Source organism: Corvus hawaiiensis, chromosome 16, assembly GCF_020740725.1.
Source record: "Corvus hawaiiensis isolate bCorHaw1 chromosome 16, bCorHaw1.pri.cur, whole genome shotgun sequence".
NCBI lineage: Eukaryota > Metazoa > Chordata > Aves > Passeriformes > Corvidae > Corvus > Corvus hawaiiensis.
Window position 1 is genome coordinate 7,946,725 of NC_063228.1, and position 17,566 is coordinate 7,964,290.

Here is a 17,566-nt window from a genome sequence, read left to right on the forward strand (position 1 = left end):
CTCTCCCCCCCCACCCGACGGGTGGTTCCTCCCGCCGCCCGCACGCGGCGCTGCGGACGAGCCCACGAGGGAGGGGCGCGGGGGGGGGGGGGAGGGCCGGGTGGGCAGGCGCGCGGCCGGCGCGGGGCGCGCGCGGCGGGGCTCGGCTGGGCGCGGAGCGGGCGCGGGGGAAGATGGAAGGAGCGTCCTTCGGAGCCGGCCGGGCGGGGGGGGCCATCGACCCCGTGGATTTCCTGAAGCAGCCGCAGACCCTCCTCCGGGTGACCACCTGGGTAAGGCGGAACGGCCGCGGAGGCGCGGGGCTGGGCAGCGGCGGTGCGGGGACAGCGCTCGGCGCAGCGGGCAGTGTCCGGGCGATGGGCAGTGTCCGGGCGATGGGCAGTGCAGGGGCGATGGGCAGTGCCGGAGTGATGGGCAGCGCAGGTGCATCGTGCCCGCAGCCGGTGCATCGTGCCCGGTGCCGGTGCGGCGGGTGCTGCCCAGCCCCGCGGGCCGTGCCGGATCCCGGGGGAGCTGGCACCGAGTTTCCTCGGGAATAGGGCAGGGAGCGGCGGGGGGATGCGCCGCTGCCTCTCTCCTGTTCGGTGCTGGAGAATGGGGTTTGGAGCAGGAGGCAGAGGACATTTTCCTGCCTTCCACGCTCCGTGCATGCGTGTGTGTGACAGAAATCCGGGAGCCAGCCCTGCTGCTCCCCGTGCTGCTGAAAGGATGTCAGGTTTGTTGGACGTTTCCCATCGGTGAATTCCCGCCGTGGAGCAGGGAGCAGGAGGTGGAATGGGCTGTGCAGCCGCTCAGGGAAGGCTTTGGTGGTCCGTGACCAGGCAGCACAGGGAGCTGTGCCAGGGTGCTCCTGGGGCCGTGGTGCCCGGATGCCCAGGGCTAAGGGCTAATTTGCCTCCCCGAGCCTGGCTTTTTGCTGAGATCGGCCGTGGGAGGTCAGGAATGCCAGGTCCTTCCCAAAACTCCCCGTGGGAAGGGTCTGCCCGGCTCTCACCTGGCTCCAGTGCTTGGCTGGAGGCTGTGGATGAGCCGAGCTGGGCCTGGGGTTTGTCCTCACCCATGTCACACCTGTGCTGGCTCTGTGTCACCTTTGGCAGTGCTCAATGAGGCAGGGAGCAGAGGAAAGGTGTGAGGAGGAGATGCAGCCCCCCAGCCTCCCTCCTTCCAGCTGCCACAGCCGGTGTGTCCGTGGGGCTCTCCAGGCTGGGATGCCCTGGCCGAGGCCCTGAGCAGCGCAACATGCGGCACATGAACAATTCCAGCTGCAATCACATGCTCAAAGTTAAACCACATGCTGCAGTGTGTGGCTGAATGGGAGCTGATGTCCTTCCCAGGGCTTGGAGAAGGCCCACGACTCCATTGCTGGGGAAGAGCAGGGCCAGGGATGAATCTGGGGCATCCAGCTTGGTGTGGTGGGGCATTTTGGGCAGGGTTCAGGTGCAGGGCAGCAGTTGTTTCCTAGAAGAAAACTTGGTCTGGATCCTCCCTGAGTGGCAGTGTCAAACTGCAGGCAGTGGTGTTGGGTTTGGGTACACTCAGTTAAATCTGACCCACTGTTGGTGGTGTGTCACCTTGCACCCAGAGGGCTCCCCATCCTTGTTGACAGAAGGGGATTAGACACTGCTGAGAAGCAGGACCAGAATATGGAAGATAGATACAAAATAAAAGTCCCAGCTTAGCAAATATTCCTGTACATATTCACTGGTTTGTTCAGTGGCAAAGTCCCTCATTTCATGGCTCTATGTTCACAGGGAATCAGTGACAAACAAGTGCTTACAACTACAGAAATGCATCAACTTAACTCCAGACAAGTGCACGGGCCACCAGTGTAGACAAAGGTGGGATGAGCGTGGTGCTATCCCATAAATGTTTGCAATATTTAGGTTGGCTCCAAAGCCCCCACTGAGCAAAAAGGGAGTTTTTTGCCCTTTTCGGTGAGCTGGGGGTTGGGCTGTGGAAGCTCATGTGGGAGCTCCCTTTGGAACCCTTTTCCCAGGCCTCACATTCGCTGGTAGATCTGTGAGGGTTCATCACTGCTCCAGCCTGGGGGTTCAGATCCCCAGCTTGGCTGTTTCAGTCCAGTTACCCGTATCTTAAACCAGTTCAGCATTTATGGCTCCTTTGCAGTGTGAGCTGGGACTGCAGTCAGAGCGAGGTGTGAGGGCATTCCCTTCCCACTGCTGGCCCTTGTGCCTGGGTTCCTCCTGAGCTGTTGCTTTGCTGCTCTTGCCAAACCAAACCCGTGCCAGGATGGAGAGCTTGGATGGAGGGAGCAGCCCAAGGCTCTGCTGCCTTTCTTGCTGGTGTCCTGGGTGAGTGTGGCAGTGCTCTGGCACGTGGTGACATCCATGCTGGTGGCTGGGCAGGAGCTCGGACCGATGCTCACCATGCCACTCCCTGATTCCCAAAGCAAACAGAACCTTCCCAGGCTTCCCTGCTTGCTATCCCAGGGGGGATGAGCTGCCCATGCCAGCACAAAACAGCCATGGGTGGTTATTCAGCAAGCCCTGGGCTGAGGAGTGGAGTGGGGCTGAGATCAGGCTTTGGGGTGGGCTTTCTTCACGTGGTTTTCCTTCCTGTGCCTCTGTGGCGCCTCTTTGTAGCCGTGGTTAGCCTGAGCAGCTGGATCCCACACCAGCGACAAGACCCTTGCTGTGTGTGATGTCAGGTTCCCTTGGGAAAAGGAGGGAGCTGCCTGGGATGGGCTGATTTAGGTGGGAGGGGGATGGAGAAATCCCACAGGGATTTGGGGTCAGCCCCAGGTGCCTGAAGTGAGTGACTAATCTGGCTGATCATACTGCTGGGGCTTCCCAGGGAGCCACCACCAAAGGAAGGTCCAGTTCCCTTTTGTGACTCCAGTAGCTGCCTCGGGGACCTTGTGCTGGCAGTAAGGGACTGGCAGGTGAATGGTGACTTAACACAGAAATCCCCAAATGTCAGTGGTGGCCAAAGGGGATTCCTGGTTCTGCCTCCCTCAACAACCTCCCCTTGACAGAATAATTCTGAGTATCTGAGGGGGAAAAAACCGCTCCTGGTTTGAGCTGTAGAATCAAAAGCTGGAAAGAACCATTTAACAGTTCCTCATTCATCTCTTCCTCCTCTGTCTGATGCAGTTTGTCAGATGAAGATGTGATCGCTCTTGTGGTTTCCTTTTGAGACATTTTTTGCACAGCCAAACAGAGTCGATATTCATGACGGATGCCTGCAGAATCATGAGTTCCTTTCTCATGTGCCAGCCAGACTTTCAAGTGGCCACTCAGCTTTGCAAGGCAATTGTTCGTTTAACATAGGCTTAGGTTTGGCTTTTAAAAGCAGTTTTGGAAAATATTCTGGTAAACTTTTTGAGCAATTCCTGTGATTTCATGCAGAGCATCAGCACAAGTGCAGTGCTGGGTCCCATGAGTGCGCCCCCATCCCATCCCATCCCATCCCATCCCATCTCATCCCATCCCATCCCATCCCATCCCATCCCATCCCATCCCATCCCATCCCATCCCATCCCTCTGCCTCCCTGGAGGTCAGCAGGAGAAGTGCAAGGAATAAGCTCCGAGTGGCTCTTCAGGGGCTTCACTGTCCCCCGAGCACTCCGGGCTCTTAGGGAAGAGCTCCAAGGCTGCTCTGGCGCTTCAGGAGCCCACAGCAATGCTCAGAGTCATTAGCATGATCTGAGCTGCTTCAGACTTTGGTCCTGCCCACTTTTCAGAAGGGTCATCAGATTTCTGTCTTAATTTTCTCCTTCTGCAGGCTATGGATTAAAGGCAGAACTTAAATGTAACATTTTGGTAATGGAATTATGGGGAAGCTTCGCTGCATCTGAGCTTAAAATGGTTCTAAATTGTCATGCTCCTGTCATCTCTGGTTTCAAGCACTGCTGGTGTGCCATGTGCTCAGATTGCAGGACGAGATTAAGAACGTTGAATGGACGCTGTGTCTCAGCCGGCAGCTCTTCCCACATCAGAAAAAGTAATTCAGGAAAAATCAGTCATGTGGTCATCAATACACATCCTCCCAGGATGATTACTGGTGGATATGGCCCTAAACCTATTACAGCCAGCAACAGACCACCTCTTTCTGTGCCAGAAACCACGCCAGCTCTTCCCTTCGTGGTCTTCTCCATAGTCCTGTGGGAGATCTGGCGGTTCTTAAAGCAGAGCTTTGGTCTTCACACCCTCCAATAAATTGTGCAGATCAGTGCTGGAAACTTCCCTGTGACTGACAACTGTAAAGATAAACTGGAGAGGGACCCAGGACCTGATTCCCCAGGATCTGAGCTGGGTGGGTGTTGAGGGAGCCTGGCCCTGTGCCAAGGGTTCCACTCATCCCTGAGCAGGGAATCTGCACCAGGCCCATGCCCAACACAGCACAGGGGCTTAATGGGGCTTAGGAAAACACTCAGTGCTAAGCAGGATTTGGCCTGTGCTAATTTGACCTTAATTGTTTTCCCTTCTCGTTTGATGGCCCATCCTTCCCTTGCTGGCTCGAGGAGGGGAGGGAGCTGAGCACGAGGCTTCCTGGAGGGAGAGAGGGATCACCCAGAGCTTGGCTCTCTGCACGTGTGGCTTGTGCCCAGCGCTGTTGATCAGGAGCCACAGCAGAGGAAATGAGCTCTGGATTATTTTTCCTCGTGCGTTACATTTCCTCAATGCTGACATTAATGGTTGCTTGCGTGTGTAATCAAAGCCAGGTTCTGCAGTCTCCTACAACCCCACACCTTCTGGTGATGTTTTTTATAGGTCCCAAATCCAAGTACAGTGCCTCAGCAGTGGAAACATCTCACCTTAAAATGGCTGACAGCTCACACTGAAGCTCTCAGCTCGTGCTCTCCAGTGTTATTTGCTTTTTGTTTTCCTTGCCTGACTCTGCTCAGGCTGTGAGGTCTCCTGAAGCAAATTTTAGGTAATGGGCTGCAGAAAGCTGAAAGCAACGGGGAGGAAAACTGTGTGTGTGCTGGGGTCCAGCCTGCTGGAGCTCCAGGAGGGAACAGGGATCTGCAGAGCATAGTTCCAGAAGCAAGGGAGGCAGCCTGGCCAGCCAGTGTCCTCCAGATGGCAAAAATGTGCTGGAGAGAGGGCAGCCACAGCTCCCAGCTTTATCCACACCTGAAAGATGTCTCCATCCTGGGCACATCAGTGTCCCAGTGCCCTGGGCTCCTGCGAGGGCCTGATGGGTCCAGCAGAATTATGGAATTCTCGAATGGTTTGGGTTGGAATGAACCTTAAAGCCCATCCATTCCCACCCCCTGCCATGGGCAGGGACACCTTCCACTATCCCAAGGTGCTCCAAGCCCTGTCCAACCTGGCCTTGGACACTTGCAGGGATGGGGCAGCCACAGCTGCTCTGTGCTAGAGCCTCCCCACTCTCTGAGCAGAGAAGACCTGTCCCATTGTCCTGTCCCATTGTCCTGTGTCACAGAAATGCCACCTGGCCTGGAGAGTTGTCTGCTCTTGCTTGGAAGCAAACTTTAAACCGGTGGAACTGGGCTGCTGGCCTTCATTAACAGGAGAGGTCCCAGTTTGTCCCTGGTTTGGTGGAACCCCAACTCCCTTTGCATGAGCAGCCCATCCGTGTCCCCACGGGTCTGAGGGCTCCTGCCCCGCGTCGTGCTCCCTCCAGGGTGTGACTGAGGCTCCTTTGTGTGGCTGAAGTGCAGCTCTAAGTAGAAAGGATGGGAGAGGAGAGCTTTCCTCCTTCCCATTCTCCCCGCAGCCGAAGGCAGAGCAGCATTAATGGTCTGTGCTGCTGGAGCTGCTGGAGGTGGGCGCTCCCAGCACTCAGGAACCCCCACACCAGGAGCCCCCAAGTTGCCAGCACATCCCTGTGGAAGCTTTGGCAGGATGCAAGGATGGGGGATGCAGTTTCCCTCTGGGGTGGCTGGGGAGAATCCGGTTTTCTCACTGTGTCTTGCACCGGTTCATCCAGGAGGAGCAGAATTTGTTGCTGGTTGCCTTGGGTTGTTCAGCTGGAAAGTGGAAGTGTCCTGTGCAGGCTCCTTTGCAAATCCTCTGAGATACTGCTCAGGCCCATAAAATCTCGCTCACAGTGGAAAATCTGACCTTGTGTTTTCTCTTTCAAGTCTGATGAGCTGGTTGGGGGTTTGAGCCACTGTGGTTTGTGGAGGTGATTGGGAAGATGCCCTTGTTTTGCGTGAACTTTAAAAAACACAGGGGTTTTTTTTCCTGCCCACATTTATTTCATCTACCCACGTTTTCCTAAAATAAAAGCACTTTTTCATCTATACTTAGAAAGTCAGCACCAAATCTATTCTCATTAAAATACTTCACCAGCACCAGTGAGTTTTTTAAGAAAAACCATAACATTACAATCCTGGGATGAGGGGGAGAAAACCCATGGAAAGGCACGTTTTGACAGGAATATTCCAGCCAGTGCCTATGTTTTCAGCTCATCTATCAAATGTGTGCACGTGGAATTCCTTGCTACTTTGACCTCCCAAGGAAAAGCTGCGTGTTCCATGTTTTGTACATTGAAATGTGGTTGTGGGGGTCTCATGGTGTTAATTGATAAAACATCCTTTTTTTAAAAGAAAGCATTGACATCGACAGCCCCAGGTGTGCAAAGCTGGTGCAGGCACCACATGCCTGTGCTGTGACGTCCTTAATTGTATTTTTGGGAGCTCTCCCTCACCCACCAAAGCTCTGGGCTCCCAGCAGGCTCTCAAAAGCATGGAGAAGGTTGTTAATCCTGGGAGAACTGAGTGGAACTTCTCAGAGAAGCTGAGTACAAGTTTGCTGGCCTGCCAGAGAAGTAATCGTCTGAAATCAGAGGTTCTCAATTATTCATGTATTCCAGAATCACATAATTTCTTCCAGGGCCTGTTTTCTAAATGCTGCTGCTATTTCTGATAGTAAATAACAATTTTGCATTATTTATGAAGAGATTTTTACAACTGCTGATGTTACAGCTGCTGCCAAAGCTCTGGGAAAACTATTAATGCCGTTTGTTGTTGTTTCTTCCTTATACACAGCCCCTCTTGTTGTGAGCACGATGATGGTGATGGTGGTGATGGTGGTGATGGTGGGGATGGTGGTGATGATGGTGATGATGGTGTTGCTGTGCCATCCCAAGGGCTCCCTGAAGTGCAGCACCAGTGAGGAACAGGGTGCAGGTGCCTTGGGGTGACTTGGGTGGCCACTGAGCTCGTGGCTGGTGCTCAGGGCTGACCTGAGCCAGGGATGGATGTGGGACAGGACCCTGGGCCATGGTTAAATTCCAAGAGGAGGAAGAGGAGAAGGTCTGTCCCAGTGTTATGTGCAAGAGTGCTGGAACCTTGGGGGTGGTTTGCTCACCGTGGGTTCTGCTTCGTTTCCCCTGCTCTGTGACACAGCTTCCCCGGGAGCTGCAGGAGGTGACGCAGGTGACACAGGTGGCTGTGAGAGCCACCAGCTGTGCTTCGTCCTGTGGCTCCTGGGCTGCTGCCCCCATGTCACCTGTCCCTGTCTCATGCCCATTGTGTCATGCTGTTCCTGTAGGTGCAGCAGGAGCCAATCATGCCCTGTTCCTGTCCCCAGCTGCTCCCAGGAGAGCTGGAGGAGCCTCTTATCTCTGCTGCTGCATCCCTGGCCTCCAGCTGTGTCCCGGGAGGCAGCAGGGATGCGTGCAGGGATGCGGGAGCCGGCAGCCAGGGATGAGATCAGAGGTTCCCAGTGTGAGGGAGATGTGCCTGCACACCCTGCTCCCTTCCCTGCTCACAGCCTCTCCCCAGGCTCTACCAGAGCGGGATCCAGAGCGGATTGTGCTGCATCCAGTCCCACAGCTTCCCCTCCTGCCTCTGGTGCTGGGAGATGAGGGAATTCCTTGGGCATGCCCAGGGTGAGTGCTATCCACTGAGGCAGCCGCTGCCATCCGGCTCCTTCCCTGCCTGCAGGGATGTGACACCCTGTGGTGCCAGCGTGGGGACCTGGGCAGCCCCAGGAGCCCCTGCCCTTGTGTCCCTCTTGGGCCCAAGCCAGGTCACTGGATAATGGATGCAGGAGCTGCATCCTTCAGGCCCTGCTCAACCAGTGAAAAATCACCCTGTTGCTCCCAGGGCAGCCCGTGCCCCTGTGCCCAGGTGAGCTGTTCCCATGTCCCCACACATGTCCTGTGTCCCTTCACCAGCAATCCAGCCCTTCCCTGGCTCAGCCACTCCGTTATCCCCTGTCCCTACCTTTCTCCCCGCTCCACAGGGACGTGAGGGGGTTTGTGGGGCACAGCCTGACAGCAGAGAGCAACACAAGCACAGAGACTCTGCAGGGACCTGCCCCATCTGTTTATTTTTTCCTTCCCCAGCCTGTCTGGAGAACAAGATCCTTAAAATACTCTGCACAGCAAGGCACTGGAAGGCAGGAGGAGGTTCCACCTCACAGAGGAGGAACACCCAGGTACTGGTTGGAAACACCAACCAAACGAGAGCTGGGATGTGTCTCCCAAATGCCACGTTGCCATGGAGTCAAGGACGGGATTGAATCCAATGACGCTGCTGTTGGAAAACAGAGTCAAATGCAAACAGCAGCAAGTTGTGTTCTCTCTTTCCTCCTGCAGATCTTCTCCATCGTGGTGTTCGGCTCCATCGTGAACGAGTGCTACGTGAACAAGGACAGCCAGCACCCCGAGCTGCTCTGCATCTTCAACGAGAATGAGAGTGCCTGCAGCTATGGCATCGCCGTGGGCGTCATCGCCTTCTTCGGCTGCATCTTCTTCTTCGTGGTGGACCTGTACTTCCAGCAGATCAGCAGCGTCAAGGACCGCAAACGGGCCGTGCTGCTGGACCTCGGCTTTTCAGGTACCTCTGCTCTGCTCTGCTCTGCTCTGTGTGGGTCTGGCTCTTTGAGGTCATTGCTGTGCCCTGCCCCTCCACTCCTGAGTCTTCCCCGCTCCCCCCATGGCCTGACACAACTCGTGTGCCTCGGTTGGGGACAACAGGGCTGGCAGGGGAGTTGTCCCATCCAGCCATGGGCTCAGTGAGCACTGAGGAAGCCCACTGTGGCTGGGGACAGTGGCGTGTCCCACTGCAGCTGGAGCTGTTTGCTGAGCCGGGTTTGGTGAGGCCATGCACGGAGGTGAGGCTTGGTGGTCACATCTCAGAGCCCACACAGGGAGTTTCACCCTCCTACATCTCCTGTTCTGGCTCGAGAAAAGCAAAAGTGGTTTCATCAGCTGCCTCGGGTCTGGTTTCACTTTGTGCACGAGTTTGGAGCAGAGCAGAAGCAGCTTCTGTGCAGCTGGGGCTGGGGCTGCCCACGGAGCTGCTGTGCCCTCTTGAGCCCTCGACCTGAGGCTCATCCATGCAGACCGGACCAAGCAGGATGCTCTGGGCTGGGAGGGAACATCCTCTGCTCAGCTGTGGGAGCTGCCTGGCTCCGTTTGCAGCTGCTCTTCTGCATTCCCAGGCTCTGTTAGCAAAGTCTGAAGGTGATTTATCCAGCACAGGCATCGCTGATGGCTCTCTGTCCCAAATGAAAACATCCATCATCACCTCCCTGCCTTGCCTGTTGTTCAGGCTGTTCTCTCCTCGCTGCAAAGCTCATTTCCATGGTCCTGGAGCACCATCCAGCCCTTGTTAGATAAAATTTACAGCCCCTTCCATGGGGCTCAGTGCCTGAAATCCTCGGATTCAAGCAGAAGGGGGACATCACATCCATCTTCTGGCTGCTGCTGTGTGTCACAGGGCCAGGCTGCTACCCTGCCTCCCTGCCTCACATCCTGACAGCCCTCTGCTCCCTGCCAGGCACATGGGAGCTGGCACTGCGCTCAGACTGCCTCCTTTCTCCTTTGTCCCTGTGATGGATCCACTGAGAGGAGAAATGAGAGAATCATCAGATCCTGGAATGGTTTGGGTTGGAAGGGACATTAAAGCCCGTTCAGTTCCACCTTCCACTAGACCAGGATGCTCCAAGCCCTGTTAAACTCTTCCAGGGATGGGGCAGCCACAGCTTCTCTGGGCAACCTGTGCCAGGGCCTCCCCACCCTCACAGGGAAGAATTTCGTCCTAAAATGCCTCTGGAACGTAACTGTGAGGTAACACTGGGGCACGGGTGGGGGTTCAGGCAGGGCCACCACACTGAAAACAGCATTTACAGCCTTCTCTTCCAGCTGCTCTTCCAGCTGTTCCCGTAGACAGGCGTTTGCTGGAGACCAGGCTGTGATTAGGGTGGTAACACATCTTCCCTGGTGTTTGCACTCTGTTGTCTGCAGATCCTTAAATGATCGTTATCTCCTGGCTCCTGCGGTGCTTCCTGGCGCTCTCCTTTTCCCCGGAGTGCTGGAGGGAGTGGAGCTGCTGCTGTGCCTGATCCAGCTGGAGCTGGGGCTGGCACATGCAACCTCACCACGTCACTGCCAGCTCAGCCCTCTCTGAGGGCTTTTAAAATCCGAGTCAATTCTCCAAACATCAAACCACACCTGGCTTGTGTTTCTGGAGGTGCTCTCCGTGCCTGACCCCATCTCCTCCATTGGCAGTGATACCTGCCTTGCCCATGGCACTGGAGGGAATCCTCCTGCTGCCCAGAGATCCAGGCAGAGCTGGTCTGGAGGGGAAAGGCTTCTCTCTGCATCACAAAGCCTCCTGGAAGTGCACATGGGTGGCAGCAGAAGCGATCCCAGCCGTTCCTGGCTGGAGATGCTGATGGTTTCAGGATGAGGAAGGTCAGTGCCTCACCGCGCTCAGTGGTGCAGAGGGATTTGGCAGCTGCAGTACCCAGCGCAGCCGTGCTGGGTCCGGGCTGTGCATGATGTCATTTTAACTCCTGACATCCCGTGGGTGCCACCAGGGCTGGGGCGGCACTGGGGACAGAGTGGCAGCAGGGACTCAGTGGCAGTGTCAGGCCAGGGAGGACGAGCTGTGCTGGGTCGAGTGTTACACACAGGAACAGGTTCACCCTCCACAAACCAGTGCCAGCCCCACGTCCCTTGTTCCAGCCCTGTGCCCCAGAGCTTGTCCCTGAGCATCCTGCTGCTCCCACTGTGTGAATTAACCTTTGGGAGCTGCTCTTGTTTCACCTCTGCGATTTCCACTTCCAAACCACCCCCAGTGGGATTTGAAGCAATGGCTGAGGTCCAAATGTAGGGCTTGGATCTGCTTCCCATCCCAGGGAACAGCTGCTGGTAAAGCCCCCTTGTAACAGCAGGGGAACAGAAAAGATCCCTGTCCTTAAAGGGTGACCTTTAAGGAATAAACCCCAGAGGTCTTGTTTAATGCTGCCAACAAGTCATCATCCTAAAGGGAAGTGAAAATACTTGTGCAGAGACTTGGGTGGGTTTGGTGACAGGATTGGCTGTATTTGGTGAAGTGTCTGTAATTTGGAAGAGGAAACCCTGACTGATCTTCCCGCAAGGGCAGCCTCATGGCCAGGCCTGATGGTTGGGAATTCCCAGGCCCAGCCGTGCAGGAGACAAGGAATGTGTCTTAAACTGCAATTAGGAGCAAATTCGGAATTCAAGGCCTTGAGCCCTGTACCTCCAGCACTGGCTGGGGATGCTCATGTGCATTTTTTATTGTATTTAGGGACAACTGGCAAGATAAATGGGAATAAAGGGGAATAAAGGGGAATAAAGGGGAATAAAGGGGAATAAATGGGAATAAAGGAAGGTTCTTCTCTCCCTGCAGTCAGACAGGGACTGGCAGCCTGGATGATGATCCTTGGGAAGCTGCTGGGCAGCTCAAAATTCCCAACATCCACATGTGCACTGACACCTGGAATCTGAGGCATCAGGAATGATGGAGAGCCTTAAAGCAGCATCATAGGAGGGTCCAGGTGTTGTGCAGCTCTCCTTCCCAGTGCTGGAAAACATCCCTGCTGCTGACCCCGTGTGCTCCTGGCTTTTCCTTGACTGTTCCCTGAGCTCCTTGGCACCGGGCAGTGCTGGTGGCTGGGGATGGAATTAGGGCAGCTGCAGCCATATCTTGCTCAGCCAGCTTTGCTTCCAGGCAGGAATAATCACCAGTGTGTTTCTGCTCAGTTCCACAGGCCCAGAGAGATTCTCTGCAGGGATGAGCAGAGCTCTCACGTGTCATGGAATCACAGAATTACAGAATGGTTTGGGTTAGAAGGGGCATTAAAGCGCATCCAGTGCCACCCTCTGCCCTGGGCAGGGACACCTTCCACTATCCCAGGGTGCTCCAAGCCCTGTCCAGCCTGGCCTTGGACACTCCAGGGATCCAGGGGCAGCCACAGTTTCTCTGGGCACCCTGTGCCAGGGCCTCCCCACCCTTGCAGGGAAGAATTTCTTCCCAATATCCAATGTAAATCCACCCTCCTTCATCTCAAGGCCATTCCCCCTTGTCCTATTATTCAATGCCCTTGTGAAAAGTCCCTCTCTAACATGTCCAGGGAGGATGTGCTGTCCCTGGGGGTCTTTGAGATCAAGTTGAGGTGTAGCTGAGCTGAACTTCAGACAGGCAACACACTTGAGATAACCCCACAAGTTTCCTTCCACTCTGTTTTTGTATCAGCCTCTTTTAATAAGCTCATTTTGGGCCATGGCTCCCAAAATTCCCGTTCCTGTTGGAAACCTGGGTGGTTTGTGCAGCAGCAAAGGGGGGCCTGCAGCAGGGGAGGTGCTGGGCAGGGGCAGCACTGACCGGCTCTGTTCTCCTGCAGGTTTCCTCGCCTTCCTGTGGTTTGTAGCCTTCTGCTTCCTGGCAAACCAGTGGCAGAGGACGACGCTGACCAGGGGGTTCTCACAGGGCGCCGACGCCGCGCGGGCGGCGATCACCTTCTCCTTCTTCTCCATCATCATCTGGGTGAGCACAGCCCCGGAGCTGAGGGGGCAGAGCAGAAATGAAACCTGCCTGGGGTCAGTGCTGAGCTGAAGGGGGAGTCTGGGATTTGGAGAAGTGAATCCTGGTGGGCAGTGAGTGGCTGTACTGGGGAAGCCTGCGGGCCCTCCACACGTGGAACTGGTGGTTTCTTACCCAGGAAGCATCAGCTCAGTCCCCTCCCGCTGGGGAATTCCAGGCTTCCCTTTCTCCCAGGGCTGGAAAGTTTTGTTCCCATTGAAAACGTGTCACCAGCCACGAGCTGCTCTGATTTCAGGACCTCGTTAGAGCCCCAGGGCGGCCCGTTGGAGGCAGAGAGTCCCCAGGAGCAGATCTCTGCACTGAGCTGGTTTGTGGGATGGCTGGGGGATTTTGGGAGCTCTCAGGCTCATCAGCTCCCTCCTGGGACAAGTTGAACTCGCCCCTCTGCTGTCCACCTGAAGAAGGGGTTTGTAGAAACCCCCTTTGGTCCCATTTTTGGCTCCACACAGGCAGAGCGACTTCAGCCAGGGCTGTGTGAAACCCTGGGGCCCACCTGGACCCCACATGAACTCGAGGGGGCTGTGCCACCCCGGGGGGCTCCTGCTCCAGGGGCTGTGTGTGGAGAAGCAGGGATGGCTCTGTGTACTTCCATCCCTCCTGCAGCTTTTCCTGGGCACAGAGCCCCAGGATGTGCCCTGATTCCATATTGCCTTAAAAGAACTGGGCAAAAGCCAGTCCGAGGCTTTTCAGCAGCAAGCCTTGCTCCAGTTCCTCCCCAGTTTAACTGCTCCCTGCTTTATGATTATCCAAATAAATCTCTTTTAATCCCAGCTCTTCCCCATCGTTGGCTGCCACAGGGAAGGGCAGTGGGTGGGATGTTCTCCATCCCATCAGCATCTGCTCCCACCCTGGATGGCCAGGATGGTTGGGAAGCCATCCCTGGCTTCTATGGCATTTTTTAGCCTCCTCAGCCCATCGTTTGCAAACTAACTGAGTTGTTAATGAAGCCTCCTGGAATGAGAGCGAGTGCAGGGCCCTCCCGGCTCTGCCGCCCACATTTCCCACCGTTTGCAACCTCAATTCCAGCAACCTGGAAAAGGGTGAAGGAGTCTTGGCAGAGCTGACCTATTTTCCTGGCCTGGCACTCGGCAGCTTTCCTTCCCCACAGCAGATGGGTTTATTGGGTCCAGCAGTGCCAGATCTGCACAGCCAGGGCTCCCCACCCCAGGCAGAGCTCTGGGGGTCACCCTGTCCCACAGAAATGGCTTCTGGAGTGTTTGGGTGGGGTTTGGGGCTGGATTAGCTCTTGGGTACAACGGAGCGGGGTGGCAGTTTGCTGGGATGCTGCGATGGGCTCGGTGCTTTGCAGCGACATGGGGGATGTGGGGTCCTGAGGGAACGCAGGGTCCTGGAGGACATGGGATCCTGGGGCAGTGCGAGGTCCTGAGGGGATTGTGGGATCCTGGGAGGTCCTGGGAAGGCATTGGGGCCTGGTGGGATGTGAGGTCCTGAGGGTTTGGGGGATCGTGGGAAGACATGAGGTCCTGGGGCGATGTATGATGCTGGTGAGACACAGGGTCCTGGGGAAACATGGGGTCCTGGGGGGGCTGGGGGGGTTATGGGGGTCCCCCTGAGGGACACGGGGTGCTGTGAGGCTGCAGCCCTGCCCTCTCTGAGCCCGTCCCTCACTCCCTGCAGGTGGTGCTGGCGCTGCGGGCGCTGCAGCGGTACCGCCTGGGCACGGACATGTCCCTGTTCGCTACCGAGCAGTTCGGCACCGACCCCAGCGCGTCCTACCCCGGCTACCCCGGTGGCAGCGGCGCGGAGAGCACGGAGACCTACCAGAGCCCCCCCTTCACCGAGACCTTAGAGCCCAACCCCAAAGGTTACCAAGTGCCAGCGTACTGAGGGGCTGGGGCGGTGCCACCCCTGCCTGGTCCCAATGTATCCAGTCCCATTTCCTTGCCGTGGCGAGTCAGTGCCGGGTCCCTTTATTAGCTCGTTGTGCAGTGAATTCTGTACAGTGGTATTGGTTCTTGTCTTACCTGTCCCAGGGTTTCTAAAAGCAGTGTTCCCTCTAAGCCAGGAGGAAGGGAGGTTGGTACCACATCACCTACACGTGGGGAAGGGGAGTAAATGCCCCCTCTGAGCTCTGCTGGGAAAGCCCAGGATGCCTTTTCCTCTTAGAAAGCATCAGCTGAGGAATTATTATCTCGTTCTTCCAGAGCTAACACAGAATCCATTGAGGGTGGGTGGGCAGTGGGCAGAGCTGCCCCGTCTGCTCCTGCTGCGGAGCTTCCAGTCCAGGTTCCATGGAAAGTGCCAAATTCACAGGGAAATCAGTGGTGTCTGTGTTACTTTTCTTTGTATATATTTGCTGTACAAAACAAACATCCAAACAGGTGTTTCAAAACTTGGTTTAGAGGCACAGGGGGGGCACAGCAGGCTGGGATTGGGATCAGCATCCAGATTGCTTCTACAACGAGTTCTGGTTGAGGATTGAAAAATTCGCTGTTTGAAAGTGGAAACCAGTTCAGCAGGAGCTGGTTGCTAACTGGGAATAGCCTGTGATCATCGGGAATGCGGCACTTTGTGGTTCCGTTCCTTCACGGGGGGATTGGGAAGTTTGTAAATTCCTGAGGAATTTCTGGTTGGCAACACTGATGTGTCTTCACTGTGGAGAGGTGAGGACCAAGGTGAGGGGCTCAGTCTCAACATCCAAGGCCATTAGGAGCAATACTGGACTTGTATTTTTATTCTGGGAGCAGCCACCATCTGTCAGCTGCAGCAGAACCCCAGGTGGGGACACGTGTGTCACCCCGCAGTCTGCAGGAATGAGGGATCCAGGCAGGGAACTGGAAAGCCTTCACAGGCCATTAAAGTCCATCCTGTGTGGGCTCATGGCCCCGTGTTTGGAAATGGTGTGGGAAGAGAGTCAGTGAAAAGCATCCAGGAAAGAGGCTCAGGTTGGGGGTTCAGCTGCAAAATTCCTGCCTTGTAAAAGAACAAAATGTGTAAAATCCAGTAGGTCCTTGTCAGCCACCCGCCGGCTTTCCCTGCCCGTGTGGCAGCTGATCCAGGCTGTGTCACTAAGGGCTGAGCAGAGGAGCTGAAACTTGAATTCCCAACCCCATTGGTGGCAGCTCCATCCCTGGAGACTCCTGGCTCTCCCAGCAATCCGGGGTCCTGCCTTTTCAGTTCACGCCGGCAAAGCCGCCGCTGCCTTCCAACCTCGTGAGGAGCAATAGCCACCACCTGTCCCCTCCCCTGCCACAGGTCCTGGTCGCCATCGCCACAGTTCATTCCTGCTGCTGAGTTGCAGATCAATGCACTAATTAATGAGCAGCAGATCGATGCACTAATTAAGCAGCCAATCATCCCAAGAGGTCACTGCCGGTGGCGAAGCGCATTCCTTGCCTTGGCTCCAGGTCCTGGCTGTGCCAAGCTCCTCACAGGTGCCTGACCACGGACACCCCAACCCAGTGTGGTATCAGCCTCAATGAATTCCGGCATCTTTGTGGTTTTGTGGAGTCAGTCTTGCTGGGAAAGAAAAAACCCCGAGGATTTTAATACAGGGTACGGTAGAACTGTAGCAATATTTTCCTTAGAGGGAACACTGAAACTTTAGCAGCACAAACAGTACTTGTGTTAATATTTTAGCAAAATTATAATCAATTTAAATGTTTAAATTGATTGTACGTGAGATAATGTTCGTTGGGTACAGTGTATTTTTTCTAACTATAATATAACTGTTCCAGAGTTTCCGTGTAACTGTAAAGAGCTAAAGCTGTGTCTGCCTGCGGGACGTGTCCTGCCCCGTGTGCCCCCCATGCTGAATATTACACGCTCTGAATGTCCCCCCGAGGCCTGCATTGCCTTTCTTTGCCCCCACACGCACATCCCACCACGCTCTGTGCCGGGACTGACCTCTGGAGCAGCAGCAGGGACATGGGGACCACACCGGCACAACTCCTGGTGCTTCCCGAGGGTGGTGGCTGGTTCAGCTGCCCAAAGTCAGTGTTACCTTTTCCTTGCAGGAGGCACCCAGCTGCTCTGCTGGGCAGGGAGAAGGAGGAAGGGTTGGGTGCCTGAGGGGCTTCCTGGCAGCACAGGAGATGTCCTTGATTAAACTGGAGCTGGGAATAACATGTCCAGCCTCATCACTCAACAGGCACCTGGAGGGAGGTGAGCCCTGATCCTCTGCACCCGAAGTGCCAGTCCCAGGCAGAGGAGGGGTGGCAGCCCTGCTGGGGTGGCACTGAGACAGGCAGCTGGGACAGGCAGGAGTCCCACAGCTGGAGCATTTTTCCAGGGAATTGCAATGGGTTTATGTCCGAGGTGGCCGCGCTGAGGCCGTGTCACCAGGCCGGACGAGACAACCCCAAACTCCCTGGCCTTGGCAAGAGCCTTCACCCACCTCAGCGTGACTCAACCCCATTTTGGGGTTTGTTGGTGCAGCCCCCCAGCCCCATGGAGCCCTCACTCTGCTGAATTTAACCCCACTTAGAGGGAGGGTGACACCCGTGCCTGGAATCCTGCCCCAAATCCTTTGGGAGCCCCCTCAGCTGTTGGGTGTCACCGGTGCCCTGCGGTGGCTGTGGCAGCACCTTGGTGTGTCCGTCAGGCAGAGCAGGGTGTGCAGGTGGGGTTGTCACCAAACACCCCAAGGGGGCCATGGTTGGAGAACCAGAGCCATGGGTGCAGAAACCATGATGTGCTGGGGGTTTCAAGGTATTTGAACATCAATTTTCATCTTTCTCCTCTTTTTCTCCCAGCTGTGGTACAGAAGCGCTTGCCCCCTTGTAACCACCCGGGCCACATCCTAAAAGG

General features: G+C 55.7%; 1 protein-coding gene across 1 annotated transcript; it reads left to right on the top strand.

The window, feature by feature from the left end:
- Positions 1-130: 130 nt before the first annotated feature.
- Positions 131-16,600, top strand: SYNGR3 (synaptogyrin 3). The gene is made up of 4 exons (XM_048320547.1): positions 131-272; positions 8,539-8,779; positions 12,597-12,739; positions 14,435-16,600. The coding sequence occupies exons 1-4, from the start codon at positions 174-176 to the stop codon at positions 14,642-14,644; spliced, it is 693 nt and encodes a 230-aa protein (XP_048176504.1). The 5' UTR covers positions 131-173; the 3' UTR covers positions 14,645-16,600.
- Positions 16,601-17,566: the final 966 nt, after the last annotated feature.

What these genes read in the sequence shown, in the direction of transcription:
- SYNGR3 (XM_048320547.1), top strand. Translation starts at nt 174, where the DNA reads ATGGAAGGAGCGTCCTTCGGAGCCGGCCGGGCGGGGGGGGCCATCGAC. An exon ending in TCCTCCGGGTGACCACCTGG is followed by an intron (nt 273 to 8,538) that starts GTAAGGCGGAAC and finishes TTCCTCCTGCAG; the next exon opens with ATCTTCTCCATCGTGGTGTT. An exon ending in TCTTCTCCATCATCATCTGG is followed by an intron (nt 12,740 to 14,434) that starts GTGAGCACAGCC and finishes CACTCCCTGCAG; the next exon opens with GTGGTGCTGGCGCTGCGGGC.